Here is a 21,595-nt window from a genome sequence, read left to right as displayed (position 1 = left end):
GAATTATATTTATATAGCGCTTTTCTCTAGTGACTCAAAGCGCTTTACATAGTGACACCCAATATCTCAGTTACATTTAAACCAGTGTGGGTGGCACTGGGAGCAGGTGGGTAAAGTGTCTTGCCCAAGGACACAACGGCAGTGACTAGGATGGCGGAAGCGGGGATCGAACCGGGAACGCTCAAGTTTCTGGCACGGCCGCTCTACCAACCGAGCTATACCGCCCAATTTAGTGGCATCATTAAAAAATGCTCTTTTGTTTGATAAAAAACCTCATCTAAGATGGACTGATGCAAAGTGGAAAAGTGTTCCGTGGTCTGACGAGTCCACATTTCAAATTGTTTTTGGAAACTGTGGACGTCGTGTCCTCCGGACCAAAGAGGAAAAGAACCATCCGGATTGTTATAGGCGCAAAGTTGAAAAGCCAGCATGTGTGATGGTATGGGGGTGTATTAGTGCCCAAGGCATGGGTAACTTACACACCTGTGAAGGCGCCATTAATGCTGAAAGGTACGTACGGGTTTTGGAGCAACATATGTTGCCATCCAAGCAACGTAATCATGGACGCCCCTGCTTATTTCAGCAAGACAACGCCAAGACACGCGTTACAACAGCGTGGCTTCATAGTAAAAGAGTGCAGGTACTAGACTGGCCTGCCTGTAGTCCAGACCTGTCTGCCATTGAAAATGTGTGGCGCATTATGAAGCCTAATGTGTATATTACGGGCCATTGGTTCTTTGTTTTATTTTTGCAAAAATATATATCTATTTTTATATTGCTCTTTTTATCGTTGGTAGGAACATTATTATGTAAACTCAAAGTTATTGTTTTTTTTTGTTGCTATTTTTGTATTACAACATTTTATTATTGATCATGTTGTACTGTACTTTTGTTTTGTGATTTTGTGATTTTTTTTTTTGCCTGGACCCCAGGAAGAATAGTCTCCACTGTGGTGTAGACTAATGGGGATCCTTAATAAACTAAACTAAAACTGCTTCATGAACTGTATTCAAAGAATTAATGTGGCCACTCGGTGTTGCCAAAAACAATTACCCCTCCATTTCAATTCAAAGACAGCGTAAGTCCTTTCTAGACGTGTCATAATAAATAGGTCATGTTTTTCCATACAGTACCTCCAATTGTTCTCTGACTAATTCCACCTGATCACACTACAAAATTATAGGGTTTGTGCTGGTATCCTATCGGATCAATATCAATACCGGTCAATACTAAAGGCTCGAATATCGCTATTGTTTTGGAATATAAAAAGTATCAGGAGTCGGGACACCCCTAGTTTAAACGCCAACGTTTACACAGTTTGCTAAAATACAGAGTAGTAAAACCACAGGGGCATTGGACTTTAGAAGTGTCACTCTGAAATAGGGTTGTACGGTATACCGGTACTAGAATAGTACCGCGATACTAATGAATCATATTCGGTACTATACCGCCACTAAAAAGTACCAGTCCCCCCTCTTTTTTTTAACGGCGCATCGTCATCACATCGTGTCATTGCTGGTTTTACGAGCAGAGGAGCATGTTTGGCAGCGCACAATCACAGAGTATTTACAAGCAGACAGTGTGTAGACAGAAAAGGGAGAACGGACGCATTTTGGCTTAAAAACCAACTATAAAGGTGAAGTTATAACACTGAAACACCCTCAGAAAGAGGTGCTTTAAGACATGGCTAGCTAGCTAGCGGCTAAAGTCCATCCACAGTCTGCAGTGTTTTAGCTACTTCTAAATCACTAATCCTCGCCTCCATGGCGACAAATAAAGTAAGTTTCTTACAAGTATCATTATCACTGCAGGATGAGGAATAGCTAAACATGCTTCACCGTAGTTCACCGGCGTCACAATGTAAACAAACGCCATGGGTGGATCTACACCTAACATCCACTGTAATGATACCAGGTACAGGAGCGTATCTTGTTGATACTACTATGATTACATCGATATTTTTTAGTAGCACAAAATATTTTTTCATTTTTTATGTATTTATATTATGTTTATAAACTCAGGAAATACGTCCCTGGACACTCAAGGACTTAAATTATGACCAATGTATGATCCTGTAACTACATGGTATCGGATTGTTACCCGAATTTGTGGTATCATCCAAAACTAATGTAAAGTATCCAAACACCAGAAGAATAAGTGATTATTACATTTTAACTAGGGCTGCAACTAACGATTAATTTCATAATCGATTAATCTGTCGATTATTACTTCGATTAATAATCGGATCAAAGAGACAAACTACATTTCTATCCTTTCCAGTATTTTATTGAAAAAAACAGCATACTGCCACCATACTTATTTTGATTATTGTTTCTCAGCTGTTTGTACATGTTGCAGTTTATAAATAAAGGTTCATATGTCTCTGCGCATGCGCATAGCATAGATCTAACGAATCGATGACTAAATTAATCGGCAACTATTTTTATAATCGATTTTAACCGATTTAATCGATTAGTTGTTGCAGCCCTAATTTTTACAGAAGTGTAGATAGAACATGTTAAAAGAGAAAGTAAGCAGATATTAACAGTAAATGAACAAGTAGATTAATAATTCATTTTCTACCACTTGTCCTTAATAATTTTGACAAAATAATAGAATGATAAATGACACAATATGTTACTGCATGCGTTAGCAGACTAAATTAGGAGCCTTTGTTTGCATACTTACTAATAAAAGATAAGTTGTCTCGTATGTTCACTATTTTATTTAAGGACAAACTTGCAACAAGAAACATATGTTTAATGCACCCTAAGATTTTTTGTTAAAATAAAGCCAATAATGCAATTTTTTTTGTGGTCCCCTTTATTTAGAAAACTACCGAAAAGTACCAACATATTGGTATCGGGACAACACTACTAGGAAATATATATTTCGAGGCAAAACCCATAGAAAGTAAACATTTTTCAAAAATAATTCCTCTCTATATTGTTACAGAGCGCAGAAAAGAACAACTCACCTGGCTGACGGCCATCGCAGGAGGCGGAGGCCAAAAATAGGGACTGTTGAATCGAGGTTCAGCCATTCTGTAAATACACAGAGAGGGAAAGATGACTTGGTGCAACCATTGAAGTGTGCGACCAGATTACAGTGCGACGACATTAGATGGACGTTTTTTTATTAATCATTTGTTAATGACACTGGATTAATTCCCCCAGCAGGAAGATGCCACGGCCAGCAGCCCGAATCAATTCGTCAAATCATTGATACACTTGACATACCACGCAAAGTCCCCCCAAAAAAGGTATTTGATTATATTTACTGTAAATTATTGTAACTTTTTTCCCTTTCACTTTAATTTGAACCCAGTATTAATAGATGAGTGTATTGTCACACCTACAATATACAGGTGTGAATGAATGATGGGTTTTTAACATGTAAAGCGACTTTGGGTACTTAGAAAAGCGCTATATAAATCCCAGGTATTAATTATTAAATTAAATTACAATATACATATACAATATACAAAAACCCTGAAAATGGTTTTAACTTCAAACCAACATGACTGACCTCTTGTTGGGGGTTTTTTTTGGGCCATTTTGGGACTTTTTATTTCTCGTGATTGACTGCACTGCTTCATAGTGAGAGTTGTTACTAATATTTAGGTTGCCTTCGCTTCACAAGAGTGTCAAACTATTAAAAACGGCTTTCGGTATGATGCAGCGCAGTTACACACACCTGCAAACCACAACATTAACATCGGTATCGGACGATTTTCCCGAAAACGTATGCGATTGGTATTGCCGATTAATCCTATTAATTAAAATTATTTGTCTCCCTACACAAGGGGTGTCCAAACTTTTTCCACTGAGGGCCGCACACTGAAAAATCAAAGCAATCGGGGGCCATTTTGATATTTTTTTATTTTAAAAACCAATACAATATACCGGTATGTATAAAAAATATACATTTTGGGGACCCCAAAAGGGTTTTGGTCCAAAAAATATTTAATATGGTCATTAATGGTCAACATTAGGTCTATCTGTCAATATAACGTTTTTAAAGATTTAAGTCGTATGCTCTTTTTGTCAAAGAAAACCCTGTTTTTTATGGAAAAAACACAAAATATGCAATATTTTCACACAATAAAATTTTTAAGAGGAATATTTGAGATTATATAATAATTGGAGCCTTAAAACGGTCAATACCTCATGACACCATTGATTTTAATTCATTGTTCTTTTTTGAGCAATGACACTTAAAAACAAATCACACAAAAATGATTGGGGAACCAAAAGGGTCCTACTCATTAAAGAGTTAAAAAATTAATTATACATTTTTTTTTACTGTTTACTTTTAACACAATAATCTCGAGATCAACTTCAGATCTATCCGTCAATTATACGTTGTATTGTTGTTTATGTTTTTGGTTTGTTCGTTTTAGGCCCTTCTTTAAAAAATGTTTTAAAAAACTAAATTTTTTATATGGCAAACACAAAATATGCAACATTTTCCCTAAAAAATATCTCAAAGTGCAATATTTAATGTGACATAATTGGAGCCTTGGATAGGTCAATAATTCATAATAACATTGATTTTCATTCATTATTATTTTTTAAAGAAAGAAACAGCCTGCATGGCAGCTTTGTGTCATTAGAGTAAACATTGCAACATTTTCTTGTTACATTTCACCTGTTTGCTCTTTCATACCACTTTTTATGTTTTAATTTTTTTTAATAGTATTTTAAAATGGGCCGTGGGGCCATTAAAAAATGACCTGCAGGCCGCAAATGGCCCCGGGGCCGCACTTTGGACACCCCTGCCCTACACCATGTGGATCTGCTCCCCTAAAGTAATAATAACAATCGCCATTACGGAAAATAAATTGCATTATTTAGTATCATTATCAAGTGTTATTATCCCTGGAGGATGACGCTAAACATGTTACACAGAGAGAGGAACTCAGTAGCAGACATGCTAATGGCAAAGCTAATTTAAGCTAGAAACAACAGAAGAAATAAGCGCGTAGTAAAGTTTAAGGAATGTAGATGTAATCATGTTACAGCAGAAAGTACGCAGTTATTAACAGGAAATGAACAAGTAGATTAATAAGAGTCTAGAATCTAGATTATGCATTGCCACACACAAGGGGAGGATCGATCCATAAATGTGTGGTGTCGATACTAAGGGTAATATCAGTAGTGGAGTGAATAAATCTATTGTTTTATTTCCTAAAAAAAAATATTTTTGTTGTTTTTGTTAATGTTTATGAACCGAGGGAATAATTTCTTGGAAACTTTAAGGGCACAACAAGTTCAAATGAGTAATAATTTTTTGCTTTTGTTTCGTTATTGTGTACGATTGACTTTGTTTTGCTCAAACTATTTTTTTTGTATAAAAGAGAAAAAGGAAGTAGTTTCAATATTGCGTTGTTATTGTTAAGCCGTCAATAGCACTCATCATATATAAATTGAAAAATGCACAGTTAAAACATGTCTTTATTGGTATCTGCCGATCTCACTCATGGATGATCGGCAGCATAATCAACAGCATAACACACTGATGGGAACATCCCTAATAAACATACTTTTAGACCGCAGGTGTCCAACTCAAGGCCCGGGGGCCAAATCTGTCCCGCCGTATTATTGTATGTGGCCCGCGAAAGCCTGGAAATAATATGCGTTAATAAAATGCTTAATCTTTTCTCACTAAATATATTTGTTCTTTCCCTTTAGACATCAAAAATCATGTACCGCATGCAATTGCATATCTTTTAAAATTCAATATTATCAAATTAAAAATATTATATTATGTATTCAAAAAAACATTAAAAAAATAAATAAAAATACTGTACTTAAATATCTGCTTGACTTATGATTTCAAAACAAATTATCAATCAAATTCCAGACTGTAAAATTGACAATAGATTTTACGGTTAAATTCCGCCGACTGAGATTTTTACCGTACAATCAACTTTGCTACTGTTTTTTCCATATACAGTAAGACATTAAAACTAGGGATGTCCGATATTATCGCCCAATAAATGCTTTAAAATGTAATATCGGAAATTATCGGTATCTGTTTCAAAATTATCGGTATCGGTTTCAAAAAGTAAAATGTATGACTTTTTAAAACGCCGCTGTGTACACGGACGTAGGGAGAAGTACAGAGCGCCAATGAACCTTAAAGGCACTTCCTTTGCGTGCCGGCCCAGTCACACAATATCTACGGCTTTTCACACACACAAGTGAATGCATGCATACTTGATCAACAGCCATACAGGTCACACTGAGGGTGTCCGTATAAACAACTTTAACACTGTTACAAATATGCGCCACACTGTGAACCCACACCAAACAAGAATGACAAACACATTACCGGAGAACATCCGCACCGTAACACAACATAAACACAACAGAACAAATACCCAGAACCCCTTGCAGCACTAACTCTTCCGGGACGCTATAATATGCACCCCCCGCTACCTCCTTCCCCCCCACACCTCAACCTCCTCATGCTCTCTCAAGGAGAGCATGACCCAAATTCCAAGCTGCTGTTTTGAGGCATGTTAAAAAAAATAATGCACTTTGTGACTTCAATAATAAATATGGCAGTGCCATGTTGGCACTTTTTTTCCATAACTCAAGTTGATTTATTTTGGAAAACCTTGTTACATTGTTTAATGCATCCAGCGGTGCGTCACAACAAAATTAGGCATAATAATGTGTTAATTCCACGACTGTATATATCGGTATCGGTTGATATCGGAATCGGTAATTAAGAGTTGGACAATATCCGAATATCGGCAAAAAAGCCATTATCGGACATCTCTAATTAAAACATTAAAAAATAAACAAAAAAACATTAAAACAAGATGTTACGCAAAAAAATAAACAAACCGGCAGCTCTGATGCTCGAATTTTACCGCTAAAAACAGTGGTATTGTTTCTCCATTCCATTTAGTCCATTTTTTTATATGCTGTAAAAAACCCACTGCTTTTACTATGACATTCTTGTGACTGAGCTGCCAGTTTGTAAAGTAAAATGTAAATATTTTTTTGCAGCTTATGTAAAAAAATATATTGTTAATTAATTATATTTATACAAGCATATCCATATAAAACTCATTGTTAAAAGCGGCCCTCTGAGGGCAACCATAACTTCACAATCAAAACTTATAAAGCAGAATTACAAAAACCTTTGCTTTAAATTAAAAAACACCCAAAAAGGGGCACGCATCAAAACGTCTTTAGTGCTCTTGCGTCAGAAAAGGAGATGCTTGATGCCCAGGATGTGGCGCTTAAACTGTTGCATCCTGGGAGATATGTTGTCACATGATCAGCACACATGTTTAGGCGGCCCGTTCTAAGCCTTATCAGAGCCAACAGAGGCGTCAAGGCCATCGCGTGGATCACCTCCTCACAGCACAGCAACCACAAACGTAAGTAATAACACTTCGGCAAGTCTAACGCTACACAATAAATCACATGGCGTGGAGGACGTTGTATAATTATTATTATTATTATTATTAAATGTATAATTTCACGGAACGACACAGGAGGTCCTTCATACCGACAGCCATCAGACTGTATAATGCATATGTTCCTTCTTGACTGCACTTAAATGTAGAATATATTTATATTATTCATATATTATATATATAATATATTACATATATTATATTATTTATTATTATTATTGTCTATTGTGAGCGAACTGTGGTGCTGAATTTCCCCCAGGGATCAATAAAGTACTTTCTATTCTATAACACAGCTATCATACTAAAGTTAAGTTAAAGTTCAGAGTTAAAGTACCAATGATTGTCACACACACGCACACTAGGTGTGATGAAATGTGTCCTCTGCATTTGACCCATCCCCTTGTTCCACCCCCAGGGAGGTGAGGGGAGCAGTGAGCAGCAGCAGTGGCCACGCTCGGGAATCATTTTGGTGATTTAACCCCCCAATTCCAACCCTTGATGCTGAGTGCCAAGCAGGGAGGTAATGGCTCCCATTTTTATAGTCTTTGGTATGACTCGGCCGGGGTTTGAACTCACAACCTACCGACACGCTAACCACAAGGCCACTGAGTAGGTGGTAGTAGGTAAAATGTTAATTAAAGAGACAGGACTCATGCCCATGTGCATTCTTGGACGGAGGGTGGGGGGACTATCATTATGATTTTAACAACAAAACCATAATAAAAAATCCTATTTTAAAACTGCCCTAATATTTTTGTCCATTCATATGTTAGCTAGCAGGCTACTTCCTGATTCATGCGATAAAATGTTGGAATTAGAGAGACAGGACTCTACCAGGTGCATACTGGAAAGTAGGAAACACTTTTATCGTGACTTATAAGACAAACACACAAAATATATTAACCTAACAGACGCTTTTATCGTGACTTATAAGACAAACACACAAAATATATTAACCCAACAGACGCTTTTATCGTGACTTATAAGACAAACACACAAAATATATTAACCCAACAGACGCTTTTATCGTGACTTATAAGACAAACACACAAAATATATTAACCTAACAGACGCTTTTATCGTGACTTATAAGACAAACACACAAAATATATTAACCTAACAGATGCTTTTATCGTGACTTATAAGACAAACACACAAAATATATTAACCTAACAGACGCTTTTATCGTGACTTATAAGACAAACACACAAAATATATTAACCTAACAGACGCTTTTATCGTGACTTATAAGACAAACACACAAAATAAATTAACCTAACAGACGCTTTTATCGTGACTTATAAGACAAACACACAAAATATATTAACCTAACAGACGCTTTTATCGTGACTTATAAGACAAACACACAAAATAAATTAACCTAACAGACGCTTTTATCGTGACTTATAAGACAAACACACAAAATATATTAACCTAACAGACGCTTTTATCGTGACTTATAAGACAAACACACAAAATATATTAACCTAACGGACGCTTTTATCGTGACTTATAAGAAAAACACACAAAATATATTAACCTAACAGACGCTTTTATCGTGACTTATAAGACAAACACACAAAATATATTAACCTAACAGACGCTTTTATCGTGACTTATAAGACAAACACACAAAATATATTAACCTAACAGACGCTTTTATCGTGACTTATAAGACAAACACACAAAATATATTAACCTAACAGACGCTTTTATCGTGACTTATAAGACAAACACACAAAATAAATTAACCTAACAGACGCTTTTATCGTGACTTATAAGACAAACACACAAAATATATTAACCTAACAGACGCTTTTATCGTGACTTATAAGACAAACACACAAAATATATTAACCTAACGGACGCTTTTATCGTGACTTATAAGAAAAACACACAAAATATATTAACCTAACAGACGCTTTTATCGTGACTTATAAGACAAACACACAAAATATATTAACCTAACAGACGCTTTTATCGTGACTTATAAGACAAACACACAAAATATATTAACCTAACAGACGCTTTTATCGTGACTTTTAAGACAAACACACAAAATATATTAACCTAACAGACGCTTTTATCGTGACTTATAAGACAAACACACAAAATATATTAACCTAACAGACGCTTTTATCGTGACTTATAAGACAAACACACAAAATATATTAACCTAACAGACGCTTTCATCGTGACTTATAAGACAAACACACAAAATATATTAACCTAACAGACGCTTTTATCGTGACTTATAAGACAAACACACAAAATATATTAACCTAACAGACGCTTTTATCGTGACTTATAAGACAAACACACAAAATATATTAACCTAACAGACGCTTTTATCGTGACTTATAAGACAAACACACAAAATATATTAACCTAACAGACGCTTTTATCGTGACTTATAAGGCAAACACACAAAATATATTAACCTAACAGACGCTTTTATCGTGACTTATAAGACAAACACACAAAATATATTAACCTAACAGACGCTTTTATTGTGACTTATAAGACAAACACACAAAATATATTAACCTAACAGACGCTTTTATCGTGACTTATAAGACAAACACACAAAATATATTAACCTAACAGACGCTTTTATCGTGACTTATAAGACAAACACACAAAATATATTAACCTAACAGACGCTTTTATCGTGACTTATAAGGCAAACACACAAAATATATTAACCTAACAGACGCTTTTATCGTGACTTATAAGACAAACACACAAAATATATTAACCTAACAGACGCTTTTATTGTGACTTATAAGACAAACACACAAAATATATTAACCTAACAGACGCTTTTATCGTGACTTATAAGACAAACACACAAAATATATTAACCTAACAGACGCTTTTATCGTGACTTATAAGACAAACACACAAAATATATTAACCTAACAGACGCTTTTATCGTGACTTATAAGACAAACACACAAAATATATTAACCTAACAGACGCTTTTATCGTGACTTATAAGACAAACACACAAAATATATTAACCTAACAGACGCTTTTATCGTGACTTATAAGACAAACACACAAAATATATTAACCTAACAGACGCTTTTATCGTGACTTATAAGACAAACACACAAAATATATTAACCTAACAGACGCTTTTATCGTGACTTATAAGACAAACACACAAAATATATTAACCTAACAGACGCTTTTATCGTGACTTATAAGACAAACACACAAAATATATTAACCTAACAGACGCTTTTATCGTGACTTATAAGACAAACACACAAAATATATTAACCTAACAGACGCTTTTATCGTGACTTATAAGACAAACACACAAAATATATTAACCTAACAGACGCTTTTATCGTGACTTATAAGACAAACACACAAAATATATTAACCTAACAGACGCTTTTATCGTGACTTATAAGACAAACACACAAAATATATTAACCTAACAGACGCTTTTATCGTGACTTATAAGACAAACACACAAAATATATTAACCTAACAGACGCTTTTATCGTGACTTATAAGACAAACACACAAAATATATTAACCTAACAGACGCTTTTATCGTGACTTATAAGACAAACACACAAAATATATTAACCTAACAGACGCTTTTATCGTGACTCATAAGGCAAACACACAAAATATATTAACCTAACAGACGCTTTTATTGTGACTTATAAGACAAACACACAAAATATATTAACCTAACAAACGCTTTTATCGTGACTTATAAGACAAACACACAAAATATATTAACCTAACAGACGCTTTTATCGTGACTTATAAGACAAACACACAAAATATATTAACCTAACAGACGCTTTTATCGTGACTTATAAGACAAACACACAAAATATATTAACCTAACAGACGCTTTCATCGTGACTTATAAGACAAACACACAAAATATATTAACCTAACAGACGCTTTTATCGTGACTTATAAGACAAACACACAAAATATATTAACCTAACAGACGCTTTTATCGTGACTTATAAGGCAAACACACAAAATATATTAACCTAACAGACGCTTTTATTGTGACTTATAAGACAAACACACAAAATATATTAACCTAACAAACGCTTTTATCGTGACTTATAAGACAAACACACAAAATATATTAACCTAACAGACGCTTTTATCGTGACTTATAAGACAAACACACAAAATATATTAACCTAACAGACGCTTTTATCGTGACTTATAAGACAAACACACAAAATATATTAACCTAACAGACGCTTTTATCGTGACTTATAAGACAAACACACAAAATATATTAACCTAACAGACGCTTTTATCGTGACTTATAAGACAAACACACAAAATATATTAACCTAACAGACGCTTTTATCGTGACTTATAAGGCAAACACACAAAATATATTAACCTAACAGACGCTTTTATCGTGACTTATAAGACAAACACACAAAATATATTAACCTAACAGACGCTTTTATCGTGACTTATAAGACAAACACACAAAATATATTAACCTAACAGACGCTTTTATCGTGACTTATAAGACAAACACACAAAATATATTAACCTAACAGACGCTTTTATCGTGACTTATAAGACAAACACACAAAATATATTAACCTAACAGACGCTTTTATCGTGACTTATAAGACAAACACACAAAATATATTAACCTAACAGACGCTTTTATCGTGACTTATAAGACAAACACACAAAATATATTAACCTAACAGACGCTTTTATCGTGACTTATAAGACAAACACACAAAATATATTAACCTAACAGACGCTTTTATCGTGACTTATAAGACAAACACACAAAATATATTAACCTAACAGACGCTTTTATCGTGACTTATAAGACAAACACACAAAATATATTAACCTAACAGACGCTTTTATCGTGACTTATAAGGCAAACACACAAAATATATTAACCTAACAGACGCTTTTATCGTGACTTATAAGACAAACACACAAAATATATTAACCTAACAGACGCTTTCATCGTGACTTATAAGACAAACACACAAAATATATTAACCTAACAGACGCTTTTATCGTGACTTATAAGACAAACACACAAAATATATTAACCTAACAGACGCTTTTATCGTGACTTATAAGACAAACACACAAAATATATTAACCTAACAGACGCTTTCATCGTGACTTATAAGACAAACACACAAAATATATTAACCTAACAGACGCTTTTATCGTGACTTATAAGACAAACACACAAAATATATTAACCTAACAGACGCTTTTATCGTGACTTATAAGACAAACACACAAAATATATTAACCTAACAGACGCTTTTATCGGGACTTATAAGACAAACACACAAAATATATTAACCTAACAGACGCTTTTATCGTGACTTATAAGACAAACACACAAAATATATTAACCTAACAGACGCTTTTATCGTGACTTATAAGACAAACACACAAAATATATTAACCTAACAGATGCTTTTATCGTGACTTATAAGACAAACACACAAAATATATTAACCTAACAGAACTACGGAGTTATGTTTTTCCATGTGTTAGCTGAAAGGCTACTTCCTGCTTCATGGAAAAAGACAATGAATCTAACTTGTTCGAAAAAGACAAACAGGACTTTACTTTGTGCGCTCTGGGACAAGGGGAACATTTTCACTGTGACTCGTACGACAAAAACAGAAAATCTATTTTTTTTAAAAGAAGTCCAAAAAATTGTGGCGCGCCATTTTTCTTCTTGTCCGTTCTTTAGCTAGCAGGCTACTTCTTGGTTCATTAATGACTAAATATGTTATTTTGACTAAATATTGTTATTTTGACTAAGTATGTTATTTTGACTAAATATGTTATTTTGACTACCGTTAAATATGTTATTTTGACTAAATGTTATATTGACTAAATATGTTATTTTGACTAAATATGTTATTTTGACTAAATATTGTTATTTTGACTAAATATATTATTTTGACTAGATATTGATTATTTTGACTAAATATGTTATTTTGACTACCGGTAAATATGTTATTTTGACTAAATGTTATATTGACTAAATATGTTATTTTGACTAAATATGTTATTTTGACTAAATATTGTTATTTTGACTAAATATTGTTATTTTGACTAGATATTATTTTGACTAGATATTGTTATTTTGACTAAATATGTTATTTTGACTAAATATTGTTATTTTGACTAAATATTGTTATTTTGACTAAATTTTGTTATTTTGACTAAATATGTTATTTTGACTAAATATTGTTATTTTGACTAAATATGTTATTTTGACTAGATATTGTTATTTTGACTAAGTATGTTATTTTGACTAAGTATGTTATTTTGACTACCGGTAAATATGTTATTTTGACTAAATGTTATATTGACTAAATATGTTATTTTGACTAGATATTGTTATTTTGACTAGATATTGTTATTTTGACTAAATATGTTATTTTGACTAAATATTGTTATTTTGACTAAATATGTTATTTTGACTAAATATTGTTATTTGACTAAATATTTTATTTTGACTAAATATTGTTATTTTGACTAAATATTTTATTTTGACTAAATATTGTTATTTTGACTAAATATTGTTATTTTGACTAAATATGTTATTTTGACTAGATATTGTTATTTTGACTAAATAAGTTATTTTGACTAAATATGTTATTTTGACTAAATATGTTATTTTGACTAAGAATGTTATTTTGACTAAGTATGTTATTTTGACTAAGTATGTTATTTTGACTAAATTTTTTATTTTGACTACATATGTTATTTTAACTAAATGTTATTTTGACTAAATATGTTATTTTGACTAGATATTGTTATTTTGACTAAGTATGTTATTTTGACTAAGTATGTTATTTTGACTAAATATGTTATTTTGACTACCGGTAAATATGTTATTTTGACTAAATGTTATATTGACTAAATATGTTATTTTGACTAGATATTGTTATTTTGACTAGATATTGTTATTTTGACTAAATATGTTATTTTGACTAAATATTGTTATTTTGACTAAATATGTTATTTTGACTAAATATTGTTATTTTGACTAAATATTTTATTTTGACTAAATATTGTTATTTTGACTAAATATGTTATTTTGACTAGATATTGTTATTTTGACTAAATATGTTATTTTGACTTAAGTTATTTTGACTAAATATGTTATTTTGACTAAATATGTTATTTTGACTAAGAATGTTATTTTGACTAAGTATGTTATTTTGACTAAATGTTTTATTTTGACTACATATGTTATTTTAACTAAATGTTATTTTGACTAAATATGTTATTTTGACTAGATATTGTTATTTTGACTAAGTATGTTATTTTGACTAAGTATGCTATTTTGACTAAATATGTTATTTTGACTACCGGTAAATATGTTATTTTGACTAAATGTTATATTGACTAAATATGTTATTTTGACTAGATATTGTTATTTTGACTAAATATGTTATTTTGACTAAATATTGTTATTTTGACTAAATATGTTATTTTGACTAAATATTGTTATTTTGACTAAATATTGTTATTTTGACTAAATATGTTATTTTGACTAGATATTGTTATTTTGACTAAATATGTTATTTTGACTTAAGTTATTTTGACTAAATATGTTATTTTGACTAAATATGTTATTTTGACTAAGTATGTTATTTTGACTAAATTTTTTATTTTGACTACATATGTTATTTTAACTAAATGTTATTTTGACTAAATATGTTATTTAGACTAAATGTTATTTTGACTAAATATGTTATTTTGACTAAATGACAAACAGGACTTTACAATTTGTGTGCTGTAACGAGGGAAATGATCAACTGTGACCCGCATGATAAAGTAAACTGAAAATAAATGATTTAAAGAAAATGTTTGTTTGTTTGTTTGTATGTTAGCTAACAGGCTACTTCACGGTTCATGCAGAACGAGGTAAAATGTTGATTAAAAAGAAAGGACTCAGGCCCATGTGCATTCTGGGATTGGGAGGGGGCTCTACCGTTATGATTTCAATGATAAAACCAGAATTTAAAAAAAATCCTCTTTTAAAACGGCCTTAATGTTGTTTTTGTTTATTCATACGTTAGCTAGCGGGCTACTTCCTGATTCAGGCAATAAAATGTTTAAATTAGAGAGACAGGACTCTACCAGGTGCATTCTGGAAAGGAAGAAATGCTTCTATTGTGACTCATATGATGAAAACACAAAATACCAAAACTAACAAAAAAGAAAACTACGGAGTTAAGTTTCTAAAAGGCTACTTCCTGGTTCACGGAGAAATACAACAAACCAAGCTTGTTGGGAAAAGACAAACAGGACTTTACTTTGGGTCAAGGCGAACATTTCCACTGTGACTCATACGACAAAAACAGAGAATCCATTTCTGGGGGGGAAAAAGATTAAAAATTTTAAAATTTGTAGAGCGACATTTTTGTTGTTGTCCGTATGTGAGCTAGCAGGCTACTTCCTGGTTCAAGGATGAAGTAAACCGTTTAAACTTTACAATTTAAATGTTCTGGAATTAGAAAAGGCGTTTATTCTGACCTGAATGATCAAATCAACTCAAAATCTATTTTTGGAAGAAAAGTGGTGCGCCATATTTTTTGTTTGTTCTTATGTTATCTAACGGGCTATGCCATGGTTCAAAATTAGAGATGTCCGATAATGGCTTTTTGCCGATATCTGATATTGTCCAACTCTTAATTACCGATTCCGATATCAACCGATACCGATATATACAGTCGTGGAATTAACACATTATTAGGGCTGCAACTAACAACTAATTTGCTAATTGATTAATCTATCGATTATTACTTCGATTAATCAACTAATAATCGGATAAAAGAGACAAACTACATTTCTATCCTTTCCAGTATTTTATTGAAAAAAAACAGCATACTGGCACCATACTTATTTTGATTATTGTTTCTCAGCTGTTTGCAAATGTTGCAGTTTATAAATAAAGGTTTGTAATTTTTTTTTTTTTAAAGTAGCCTCTGCGCATGCGCATAGCATAGCATAGATCCAACAAATCGATGACTAAATTAATCGCCAACTATTTTTATAATCGATTAGTTGTTGCAGCCCTACACATTATTATGCCTAATTTTGTCGTGATGCCCCGCTGGATGCATTAAACAATGTAACAAGGTTTTCCAAAATAAATCAACTCAAGTTTTGGAAAAAAAATGCCAACATGGCACTGCCATATTTATTATTGAAGTCACAAAGTGCATTATTTTTTTAAAACATGCCTCAAAACAGCAACTTGGAATTTGGGACATGCTCTCCCTGAGAGAGCATGAGGAGGTTGAGGTGGGCGGAGTTGGGGGGTTTTATATTGTAGCGTCCCGGAAGAGTTAGTGCTGCAAGTGGTTCTGGGTATTTGTTCTGCTGTGTTTATGTTGTGTTACGGTGCGGATGTTCTCCCGAAATGTGTTTGTCATTCTTGTTTGGTGTGGGTTCACAGTGTGGCGCATATTTGTAACAGTGTTAAAGTTGTTTATACGGCCACCCTCAGTGTGACCTGTATGGCTGTTGACCAAGTACGTTGCATTCACTTGTGTGTGTGTGTGAAAAGTCGTAAGTATTATGTGATTGGGCCGGCACGCAAAGGGCAGTGCCTTTAAGGTTTATTGGCGCTCTGTACTTCTCCCTACGTCCGTGTACACAGCGGCGTTTTAAAAAGTAAAAAATTGTACTTTTTGAAACAGATACCGATCATTTTAAAACCGATACCGATAATTTCCGATATTACATTTTAAAGCATTTACCAGCCGATAATATCGGCAGTCCGATATTATTGGACATCTCTATACAAAATGGATTGTGTTCCTCTTGGGCTCAATTAGCAACACTGCGAAAAGTTGAATGGGATTAAGTTGTGTCATTTTTGCCAAATCTCAAGTTTCTTTCTGCAGGGAGAAATGATATTTTTCCTTCCATAAGTTGTGCTCTTTTGGAGACATTTTCTCTCGCAGGCTTTGGCACACTTCACCATTCCTGCATGTGTTTGCTTTAGCCCAGGCATAACACTGGCCTGCATGAGCCAGCCAAGAGCAACAAAAAACGATCGGTCCAGAAACGCCCCCCACCACCCCCCAAATATTTGTCTAATGATGCCAGTGGGGGCTCGTTTTCACCTCCTGCAGCCTCCTTCCAACTTGCAGGAACGGCGCGGAAAAATGGTCATTCGATACATTTTGTCTTCATAGTTCCTTGCGCAAAGTAACACTCAAATGTCTTCTGTAACCATTACAACAGCAACAATCAATCTATTTTGGTCGAAACGGTTAAAAATAGCTGCGATTGACTGGCATCCTGACTAGGCTGTCAGCTGGGATAGGCTCCAGCTTACCCGCGACCCTAATGAGAATACGCAGTATGGAAAATATACGGATGGAGGTCAAATAGGCGAAGTCAACGTATAATTCCCCTGTGATGCTGAGAAATGTAACTGAGGAGTAGGTCAAATAACCTTGTTAATACATCACAGCGTATCATAGCAACACTTTGATACCATGCCACTGCAAAAAATATGCACCTTTTTGATTCTATTATGCATCCTTAACTTTGCCTGCGTATGCCATTTAGTCATCATAGTGATTTAAATATTACAAACCCCAAAACCAGTGAAGTTGGCACGTTGTGTAAATAGTAAATAAAAAACAGAATACAATGATTTAAAAATCATTTTCAACCTATATTCAATTGAATAGACTGCAAAGACAAGATATTTAACATTCGAAATGGAAAATTTTATTTTTTCCAAATATTAGCTCATTTGGAATTTGATGCCTGCAGCATGTTTCAAAAAAGCTGGCACAAGTGGCAAAAAAGACTGAGAAAGTTGAGGAATGCTCATCAAACACTTATTTGGAACATCCCACAGGTGAACAGGCTAATTGGGAACAGGTGGGTGCCATGATTGGGTATAAAAGCAGCTTCCATGAAATGCTCAGTCATTCACAAACAAGGATGGGGCGAGGGTCACTAATTTGTGAACAAATGCGTGAGTAAATTGTCCAACGGTTTGAAAACAACATTTCTCAACCAGCTTTTGCAAGGAATTAAGGGATTTCACCATCTACGGTGTGTAACATCATCAAAAGGTTCAGAGAATTTGGAGAAATCACTGCACGTAAGCGATGATATTACGGACCTTCGATCCCTCAGGCGATACTGCATCAAAAAGCGAAATCAGTGTGTAAAGGATATCACCACATGAGCTCAGGAACACTTCAGAAAAACACTGTCAGTAACGACAGTTGGTCGCTACATCTGTAAGTGCAAGTTGAAACTCTACTATGCAAAGCGAAAGCCATTTATCAACAACACCCAGAAACGCCGTCGGCTTCGCTGGGCCCGAGCTCATCTAAGATGGACTGATGCAAAGTGGAAAAGTCTTCTGTGGTCTGACGAGTCCACATGTCAAATTGTTTTTGGAAACTGTGGACGTCGTGTCCTCCGGACCAAAGAGGAAAAGAACCATCCGGATTGTTATAGGCGCAAAGTGGAAAAGCCAGCATCTGTGATGGTATGGGGGTGTATTAGTGCCCAAGTCATGGGTAACTTACACATCTGTGAAGGCACCATTAATGCTGAAAGGTACATACAGGTTTTGGAGCAACATATGTTGCCATCCAAGCAACGTTAGCATGGACGCCCCTGCTTATTTCAGCAAGACAATGCCAAGCCACGTGTTACAACAGCGTGGCTTTCATAGTAAAAGAGTGCGGGTACTAGACTGGCCTGCCTGTAGTCCAGATCTGTCTCCCATTGAAAATGTGTGGCGCATTATGAAGCCTAAAATACCCCAACGGAGACCCCCGGACTGTTGAACAACTTAAGCTGTACATCAAGCAAGAATGGGAAAGAATTCCATCTGAAAAGCTTCAAAAATGTGTCTCCTCAGTTCCCAAACGTTTACTGAGTGTTGTTAAAAGGAAAGGCCATATAACACAGTGGTAAAAATGCCCCTGTGCCAACTTTTTTGCTATTTATGTGTTGCTGCCATTAAATTCCAAGTTAATTATTTGCAAAAAATTAAGTTTCTCAGTTCGAACATTAAATATATTGTCTTTGCAGTCTATTTAATTGAATAGAAGTTGAAAAGGATTTGCAAATCATTGTATTCTGTTTTTATTTTTTTGAATTACACAACATGCCAACTTCACTGGTTTTGGGTTTTGTACTATTTATCATTAAAAGTAATCATTTTACAATTACTTAGATTTTACTTTATAAATATACACTAATGCTACTACAAAAACTAATAATAATAATAACCCAACGTCACAATATGACATGAATGAATGCATAAAAATATGTAAAAACTGAGTATATAATTTTCAAAAAATACATGTAACAACAGTACATCAGAATATTTAATCTACTACTAAATATGTAAATTACACTTAAAAATAAATCATAAATTTAGGAACATGTAAAAGAAAATATCTCATTAGACATAACATACAATATAACGGAAGGCAAACTATTACTAAAATATACAAAATAATATATGTAAAACAAAAATTTTAAGTATCTTTTAACCAGAAAAAAATTAAAATCTAATACTATTCCTTACAGAGAAAATACTAAAAATAAAACAAACACAATTTTATTTTAAAAAAAAACATTGGATCTAGCTGTATCTGAATCAGAACTAATATTATTACTCATAATAATAAAATGGCAAAAACAATAAATTAGAAGTAAAACAAAAATTCGGAACAAAAACATTTAATTGATGGATAGAAATTTAAATTAAATTAAATACAAAAAATACTGTAAATAAAATACTAGGGGTGTGAATCTTTGGGCACCTACGATTCAGAATCGATTCTCGATTAAACACGATTCTCGATTCAAACAGATTCTCGCAGTGTATTATTTGGTTTTAATAATTATGATGAAACTTTTTTTCAAAAACAGGTTACAGGTTAGAAAAGCTCCTTCTTGTTGCATGGACATGGCCTAAAAACTTTTTTTTTTTAATTAATAAAAAAATACAAACTGAAAAAATAAAAATATGTAAAAACAAAACAAAAATGTAACTAGAATGCGTTAAATAATATGTATATATAAGGTTTGAATCATAGTACAAATGACACTACTAGTCATAATTAAATATACCTAAGTTATTGTATGTTAAAAAGCAAATAAATTACAAAAATATATCTATCCTAATCAGAATTAAGAAAAATGAACAAAATACATATCTGGGGTACTAATAAACTACTATTTGTCATAATAAAAAAAATATAACAAAATTATTAAATAATACTGAATAACAAACTACTAGCTATACTAACAAATATCACACTGAAAATGTATTATAAAATAAAGAGCTCAATATTGACTTAGGAAAAGTACTCCTACTTGTAATATTAAAATATTAAAAATACAAAATACATAAATAAAAATACAAATGTGTAAAAACTAAAAAAAAAATAAAAATAATCAACTAGAATATGTGAAAAACAATAAAATATGTATATATGGTATCTGAGTCATTGTACAAATGACACCACTAGTCATAATAGAATATACCTAAATTGTTATAAAAGGCTAAATAAATTACAAAAATATCTATCCTAATCAGAATGAAGAGAAATGAACAAAATACATATGTAGAGTACTAAAAAACTACTATTTATCATAATAAAAATATACAAAAAATTATAAATGAATACTGAATAAAACAAATTACTAGCTATAATAACACATTTCACACAGGAAATTAATTACAAAATAAAGAGATCAATATTGGTTTAGGAAAAATACTCCTACTTGTAATATTAAAATATTAAAAATACAAAATACATAAATAAAAATATGTAAAAAATAAAAGATTTACTAGAATATGTGAAAAACCATAAAATATGTATATATGTTATCAGAGTTATTGTACAAATGACACCACTAGTCATAATAAAATATACCTAAGTTGTGTTAAAAGGCTAAATAAATTACAAAAAAATCTATCCTAATCAGAATTAAGAGAAAATAACAAAATACATATGCAGAGTACTAATAAATGACTATTTATCATAATAAAAATATACAAAAGTTTAAATTACAAAAATATATTTCCTAATCAGAATTAAGAAAATGAACAAAATACATATGTAGAATACT

At 32.8% G+C, this 21,595-nt stretch overlaps 1 protein-coding gene across 4 annotated transcripts in view; it reads right to left on the bottom strand.

The window, feature by feature from the left end:
* Nucleotides 1-21,595, bottom strand: part of znf362a (zinc finger protein 362a) — a 48,049-nt gene that overhangs the window by 12,374 nt on the left and 14,080 nt on the right. For all 4 annotated transcript variants that reach the window (XM_062037712.1, XM_062037713.1, XM_062037714.1 and 1 more), the window contains exon 2: nt 2,978-3,044. In XM_062037712.1, coding sequence (XP_061893696.1) covers nt 2,978-3,044 — 67 coding nt within the window. The remainder of the gene's footprint in view (nt 1-2,977; nt 3,045-21,595) is intronic.

Source organism: Entelurus aequoreus, linkage group LG26, assembly GCF_033978785.1.
Source record: "Entelurus aequoreus isolate RoL-2023_Sb linkage group LG26, RoL_Eaeq_v1.1, whole genome shotgun sequence".
In the NCBI taxonomy this organism is placed as follows: domain Eukaryota; kingdom Metazoa; phylum Chordata; class Actinopteri; order Syngnathiformes; family Syngnathidae; genus Entelurus; species Entelurus aequoreus.
Note: the sequence above shows the minus strand (reverse complement) of the source record. Positions and strands in the feature narration are given on the sequence as shown.